The sequence below is a fragment of the Vicia villosa genome, unplaced genomic scaffold (genome assembly GCF_029867415.1).
Source record: "Vicia villosa cultivar HV-30 ecotype Madison, WI unplaced genomic scaffold, Vvil1.0 ctg.000025F_1_1, whole genome shotgun sequence".
Taxonomy (NCBI): domain Eukaryota; kingdom Viridiplantae; phylum Streptophyta; class Magnoliopsida; order Fabales; family Fabaceae; genus Vicia; species Vicia villosa.
This window is the reverse complement of record NW_026704957.1, coordinates 1919886-1928008: the sequence shown is the minus strand read 5'-3', so window position 1 is coordinate 1928008 and position 8123 is coordinate 1919886. Positions and strand designations below refer to the sequence as shown.

Here is an 8123-nt window from a genome sequence, read left to right as displayed (position 1 = left end):
ATCTGAGAATTAAACAGAAAATAAATAGAGGTGAGTGTAGGAGAAATTCATGGGCGATCGAAACAAACCCTATTTTAATCAAAAGGCAAAAAAATTAAAATTATACTGATAAGAACAAAAAGATAGTTAGAAACTTAGCTTTTTGACTTGAACGCGCGTGGCTGAAGAACCCTGATGGTAACCCTGGGCATTTGCACAAAGAACGGAACTTTTTAATGTATGAAAGATCTAACGACAAACCTCGCAAACCCTGATAAGGGTGATAAGGGCACACCTAAAATGATATTAAATTAATTATTATTATAAAAAAAATCTGATCATAAGCCTACAAGATTTAAGAAAACTTATTGTGACCTAAAAAGGTTTATGAGGGTCGACTTGAGGTTATCTAGAGTTATCTATAGTTTTTGAAATTTGAGGGTAATTACTGAGCCTAAACAAATTAAAATTACGAAAATGTTAATTGATTAAATAAAACCTAAATCTTAAATATTAATCTAAGTTATTAAACTAAATTGACTGATTAAAATTATTCATAACTAAAACTTAACTAATTAATCTCAAAAGTCTAAACCAAAATTAATAGTCAAAATTAATTAATTAATTTACAGAAAGAACTAATTTATAATTATCAATCCTAATTAAAAAATCATTAACTAAAACCTAAATTAAAGTTATTTTATGGGTGAATTGTTAAATAATTTGTGATAATAAACTAAGCATTAAATCAATGTAAAAATTAAAAAAAAAAATAAACAAAGCTGCAAACAGTAGAGAATAGAATGAGGCAACCTGGTGCTGGATTCGGTATGTTAAGGCCATGGGAGTATGTGGTGGACCTGCGCCTTATAGGGGTTAGATCTAGAATGGATGTCCATCCAACGGTGAGACGCTGAGGGTACATCTTGGTCCTTTATTCGTAAAAAAAGAAGAATTGAAGCGTCCCCAGCCAAGAGTCGAACTAGCTCCCCCTGGGTGACATCCCTCTGTTTCTCCTATTGCCAATTGAACCAAGAGACATGTTTGTGATAATGTTAACCGGATATAAATATAAACATTATGCAAAACAAGATTTAAAAAAAAAGAAACACGCGCTTCCCTGGCTTCTTCTCTCTCGCTGTGCTCTGTGTTTTACCGGAGCCGACCCTGTAAGCTTCAATATCACAATAACAGCCAGATAAATTTCAACCAAAAGCCCAGATCGACTAAGCATTAACCCCTGAGCATGAAACCATCATTAATTTTAACCAATTTGGCCCCAATCCTACAACCCCCAATTCAAATCCGATGAACCCTAACAATGGCACATCTATATATCTGCAGATAAAATCAAATTAAAGAAGCCAGGGACGTTGCAAACATTATCACAAACATGAACATGTATTTAAAATTTATTTTTAACGCAAGAATGTGATAGGAGGTGCAATTAGATATTTTAATTAGTAATATAATGTTAAATGTTATTTTATTTTGAATGTTTGGTTGAATTGGGCTTTTAGTAGTGTTTGAGCCTTTTAGGTTTAATATCCATTTAGAGTAGTATATATTGTAGTCTCATAGAGACATTTAGAATAAATCAATGAAAATCAAAGTTATCTTTTATCTCTATTTTCTTAGTTTATTTTTAATGTCTTTCTCTTTTTATTATTGAACCCTAAATTGATAGTTTTGGTAGGATAACTTCCTATCAATTGGTGCTTTCATTTTCGATCTCTTGCCTCAAATGTTCTAAATCTATATTTGAGAATCATGACTATTCCAATTTTTGATGCAAGTGAAGATGCCTATTGGTGGATTCTATGTTTGGAGAAATTTTTCAAAGAGTATGAAACACCCAAATCATTGAAGATTTTAAAAGCTGTTGGAGCATTGAGAGGCTCTGCTTTCACATGGTGGATATGGTGGTGTCGTATTCATCCGAGATATAATTGGGACACATTTACAACTGCTTTGTTATGGCGCTTTAAACCTGAATGGCGAGAAATTTTACCAATTTCGAATGAAAAGGAGGAACCGATTGTCGAGTCTTCATACTTGATGGAGCAACATGTTACACGAGAAATTTTGTTTGAAGAGAAACATGAGAAGTCAGATCTGGAACCAACTAAACCCATGATATAGGAAAGTTGTATTGTTGGGGAAGACTTAGAAGAATCATCAGATCCGGAATCAAGAAAGCTCATTGAAGAAACTTCTTTTCATGAAGATTTTATTATGGAAAGAGCCAATGAAGTTGTTCCTGAAATGGTTATAACCCCTTTGCCTAGTCAGAAGCATCAACACATATTGGTGACTTCTTATGCGGCGTCTACAAAATTATTCCAGAATAATGAAATTATTGCTGATAAAGGTGAGTTATATGTATCCACAAACTCAATCACAACATATTCAACGCTCAACACTAACTCAGTATTACTCATCGATACCAACATAACGAGAAACACAAATGCATCCAACTTGACCTACAATTCCAACGAAAATATTTCTCCACCACCAAAGCCACCGGAGGAACCTAATATGTATGAAATCCAACCACTATTGTTCTTGGAGGTGTCGGATCTCGGTCGGAAAAAAACAGAGTCACTAAAGGAGCCACCGTCGATAATGATTTCTGATAAAACTTCAATATCGCCGCCGCCCTTAAAACCACCAGACATAATCTTATCTCAGTCACCACAACCAAGGTTTGTTAACAAAACCCGTCTACCATACTTCAATTCTTTATCACAGATGAAGGTCGAGGCTGCCTTCAATGGCAAAGAGTTTCACCCTGATGGAAATTTTGTAATTCCACCTATACCACATGATTCACCAATGTTGAGGGTTTCCAATGCCACTCTATTTCAGTCAAAACAGTTAGACTCCATTTCAAAGGAGATGCAACGAGTACCAAAATCATCATCTATAAAAGTCAAGCTTCCATGTCCTCTTGTTTTGTATGACTCTCCTCAGATAGAATCAAAATTCCGAGTATTGCATCCACCCAAAGCACCGCCGTCGAAACCCCCATATCTCAGTTTTGAGCATGATAATTTCGTCATGCCTCCACAACCTTCTCCCAAGATTCATATATGTTTATCGGCGGAGATTATCCGGGCGGATTTTCCGAATGGCTTTGTATTTGGCACTGCCTCTTCATCTTTTCAGTACGCAGGAGCTGTGAAAGAAGATGGAAGGGGTCCATCTGTGTGGGATACCTTTTCTCACAATTCTAGCAAGGTGATAGATTTCAGCAATGCTGATGTTGCAGTGGATCACTACCACCGATACCAAGAAGACATACAACTCTTGGTATTGCACCAATTGTTGGAGCAACACGGGCCTCATATTGCACGAGTTTCTATCTTTGAGACCAACAAATTGTCCAGCAATACTTTTGTTGGATACTTGGAGATTGATTTGCTGGAGTTTCCGACCAAGGATTCTGTTTCTGACATTGAAATATTCAATGTTTTATATTCATATGTGCCTGGAAAAGTGGTCGACAACATCTCCATTTCATGCTCTGAAGAGGATCCAAGAGAAACAGAAAAATTCAAATTGTTGTTGGTTAAAGAATGGAAGCGGTATTTGAAGGACATGAAGAATTGGATTCGTACCATCCCTGCTGAAATAACCCCAACCACAGATCCTCCGCCTAAGACATCACAGCTTGTATCGTGTCTGTTACAACCACTCATTCATTATCACACAAGGAAGAGAAATATGAAGGTAATCGTTTTCCAATTTGATACCGGAATTGCTACTTTGTTGCATAATTTTGAAGGACATTCAGATACATATCCTGGCTTGGCTGGATTTTCTTTTGATAACTCACAAACAGGCAGGGGATTGCATGAAGTGGCTGCTAAAGTAGATGAATATGTCAGTTATTATTTGTTCTACAATGATGGTCAGCCTCAAACATATGGTGATTGCTTTGTGGATTCTTTGGTTGCAGAAGTTGAAAAAGACAAAGATATTGTGGTTGTTCGTGCAGGAATCACATTGGAACTTTCACTTGAACTGTTTCGGGAAAAAAATTCAGATGGGATTTTCAATATGGGAGTTGCCGAGCAATATGCAGTCACGTTGGTTTCTGGTTTGTCAAGTGGTAGATTGAAGCCATTTTGCATCATACAATCTTCCTTGTTACAGAGAGCCTATGATCAGGCTGTTCATGATGTTGATCAACAGAAAATTCCAGTGCGTTTTGTCATTACAAGTGCAAGATTGGTAGGTTCGGATGGTCCCGTCCAATGTGGAGAATTTGATATAACATTCATGTCGTGCTTACCGAACATGATTGTCATGGCGCTGTCTGATAAGATTGAACTTGTGCACATGGAGACTACTGATGCGAGTGGTTACGCTTTTGTCGTGATGCCTTCGGCTAAAGGAATGGTCCCTGTGAACCAACCTTATTTCATTGGAACTTATTGGGGTGCAGTGAGGACTATATTTTATACTGAGATTATTGATTCAGCTGATGCATACTTGGTTGTTACCCATTTTTAATGACTCCAATTATGTTGGGTACTTATTTCTTTTCAAGAAAGAGAAGGTTATTATTTTGCAGCCAGATTCGGTTGTGATTAGTAATGGACCTGTATTTGGATTTGAGTTAATGGAGGATTTACTTAAGGCACATGCAAACAACAATGCTTCTTATGAAAATTACCATAGGATATATTCTGGATGGGAATCCTTTGAAGCCTGCACCAAAAGAACCTTGAGAGTTTAATGTTATGTTCCAACATATACAAAAGATGCTATCTAGTAAAACTGTTGTGATTGCCGAGACCGGAAACTCATGGTTTAAATGTGAGCAACTCCACCAAATTTCATCATTTTAGAAACTTGAGGACAAGGTTCAAGTGAACCCGGCGGCAATGATAGGAGGTGCAATTAGATATTTTAATTAGTAATATAATGTTAGATGTTATTTTATTTTGAATGTTTGGTTGAATTGGGCTTTTATAGTGTTTGAGCCTTTTAGGTTTAATATCCATTTAGAGTAGTATATATTGTAGTCTCATAGAGACATTTAGAATAAATCAATGAAAATCAAAGTTATCTTTTATCTCTATTTTCTTAGTTTATTTTTAATGTCTTTCTCTTTTTATTATTGAACCCTAAATTGATAGTTTTGGTAGGATAACTTCCTATCAGAATGAGTGAAATCGATTGTAAAATTCACAAGCTCAAACCGTGACCGTGTTCTCGTGATTCCGATGGCTATAATCAATGGCGATGGTTCGATTGGCTTCAGAAGAGAGCGAGGAATCCTTTTATACGCATGGGGAATCTTGAATTGGTCTCAAAATTCTTCTGCCATGGCACATGAGCTCACGGTTTTGAAGCTTGAAGTATGGTTTCTCTGCTGCCGAAAATCCTTATGATCTCCCTCTTGTTTAATCGATGGATGCTTTGGATTGTTTCTGATGATGTTTGCTGGTAGTTTTGCAGATGAATAAGGTACCGGTGAAGCTACTGTGCGTATCAAAATTATATCAGAAAATAGGGGTTATTGTGTACCTTATATAGATTTTTTTTAGGTTAAAACAAAAAGAGAATAATCAAATAATTAAATCATATAATTAAAAATTAAAATCAAATTTAATTTGACTCCAATTCTTAATATATTTGGATCAATTATATTGATTCATTCTTAAATAAGAACTATCCTAAAAAAAAAAGCAATACTTTAAAATGATGAAAGCAAATCTTTTTAAATCCCCCTTTTTAATGATTTTTGATATATTTTTTTTATGAATAATAAAATCTTAAATACTAAATACGAGAACTAAAAATTAAAATGATAAAAAGTCCTTTTTTGTGATATTTGAATATAAATTAAAAATAAAACTAAAACTAAATTTAAAAGCAAGTAAGAGGAAAAGGTTAGTAGATGGGATTCGAACACGGGGCCTCGCGCTATTGTAGCTCTCACGCTCGACTTCTTACCAATTGTACCAATTTATTTATTCGAAATAAAATGGCGTTTGTAAATATATGAGGCAGATTTTGGGGTATGACACCCATAATTCTTTTCATCTTTTTCATCCCATTGTACTTGAGGTTTAGGTCTTGTGATGCCAGCATCGTTGGTTATGGTGATAGCCATAGGATCATTGACGATGACATCCCAAATTTTTCTATCAACGGAGTTGATATGAATGCACATACAGTCTTTCCAATAACTATAGTTTTCTCCAGTGAAAACAGGCGCTTTAGTATACGCCCCTTTTTGACCGTTCTCCATTTTCTAAAAAGTTATATCAAGCACTAGAATGAACCGGAGCTCGTGATACCACTTGTTAGACGATAGGACTGGTCTAGAGGGGGGTGAATAGACCACTTTTTTCGACTTAAGAAAATTTTAGCTATTTGAAACGTGACTTCCCTGAATCACTTAATCGTCTAAGATGATTATGTTATCGGGGACCGGATATGTGCACTAAACCAAACGGATGAGAATGTCAAGTGATGAATTACGTTTTAACGAAAATCTCGATTGTCTCAATTACACACAATATGGTATATTACTCACAATGAACGTTTTCACTAAAATATGAACAAAAAATTTGATTGAGTAATTTTATCGAACACTTGGTGATCGATATTTTACCTAACCTTAGTTTTTGTTCAATAATGGAAATAAACAAAAACAATTGAAAATGCGATAAGGAACACGATATTTGTTTAGGCAGTTCCTCTATCATCCTCGCAGGAGTACGTCTGCCCCTAAGTTCAAATGAAATTAGGAAAGTTTTATTTGATTGCAAAATGTTTAACAAGGATAGAAAGTACCAATCACCAACTACAATCATGTAGTAAAATTGAAATACAATTCGATCCTCCCCTTGATTTAAGTCGAATCAAGTCAATGTCTACGATCTTCATGATCAAGACCCCGATCGTTCCTTTCTCAATCCTCCGGTTGTAGCAATTTTGTTGAGCGGATCTTCAATCCCTCAATCCCTTATGCACGGCTGAATTGATTACCAAAGCGAATCGATCGTCAAAAACCTTCAAACACAATCTTTAATGAAGAAGGAAAAACCCTAAGGTTTTATACAAGAAACACCCTCAACAATCTTCACTCGAACAAGATGAATGTCTACCGTCGAATCTCGAACAAGACAAACTCTACCGTCGAACCTTATCAACACACGTTCCTTATTTCGATCGAGAAAGATGATTATGTGTGATTCTCGATCAATAAGCGAAAGGTTGAAGATGAGAAGAAGCTGAGTCTATATTTCACGTTTCTTGTTCATTTTGCTTAAGAATGATCACTTGAGTATTTATATCACATACAATGCATAGATCAAAATGAACACAGCAGAAAACCAGAATTATTAGCGACAGGTCAACCTGCTCTCTGCATAGGTCGACCTATGTAATGCTTTGCTCCTGAAAAATGAGCCAAGTGAGACCTTTGCGTCGACCTAAAGGGTCGGCGTGCGCATTCCCGTGGATTCCCCAAAAGGCCATGCGTCAACCTAATGAAGTAATGCATCGACGCATTCCATTCTTGCACTTGAGCAGCCAAACTTTGATGCGTCGACCTGAAGGGTCGGCGTGCGCATTCCCGTGAATACCTCAAAAACCCAATGCGTCGACCTAAGAAGGTGATGCATCGACGCATTCATCCTTCACCTGACTTTCTTCACAAATGGCTTGCAATAGGTCGACCTATGATGTGTGTGAGTCGACCTATTGGTGTTTTGTGTCCAAAAATGCCTGTCTTGGTTGCATGTGCTTGATTTTTATGTTTCCACTTAAGTTGCGGTTGATTCACAATATTTTGACAGCATGAAAACAACACCTTGCCCTCACACTATGGGATCTTCTGATGTATGGTTACAAACATCTAGTAAAAGCTACAGGCGTAAGGCTTACTAGACAAGAAATGGATGATGATCAAAAGAAGCTTTTCAAGAATCATCATAAATGTAGGACTGTTTTGCTGAATGCTATCTCTCATGCTGAGTATGAGAAGATATCTAACAGGGAAACTGCCTATGATATATATGAGTCATTGAAAATGACCCATGAGGGAAATGCTCAAGTCAAGGAGACTAAAGCTCTTGCTCTAATCCAGAAATATGAAGCCTTCAAGATGGAGGATGATGAAT

General features: G+C 36.3%; 1 protein-coding gene across 1 annotated transcript; it reads left to right on the top strand.

Annotated features, from left to right (window-relative positions):
• Positions 1–2048: 2048 nt before the first annotated feature.
• LOC131622163 (uncharacterized) lies at positions 2049–4780 on the top strand. The gene is made up of 2 exons (XM_058893193.1): positions 2049–3711; positions 3941–4780. Exons 1-2 carry the CDS (start codon positions 2215–2217, stop codon positions 4100–4102), a joined length of 1659 nt encoding a protein of 552 aa, XP_058749176.1. The 5' UTR covers positions 2049–2214; the 3' UTR covers positions 4103–4780.
• The last annotated feature ends 3343 nt before the right edge of the window (positions 4781–8123 follow it).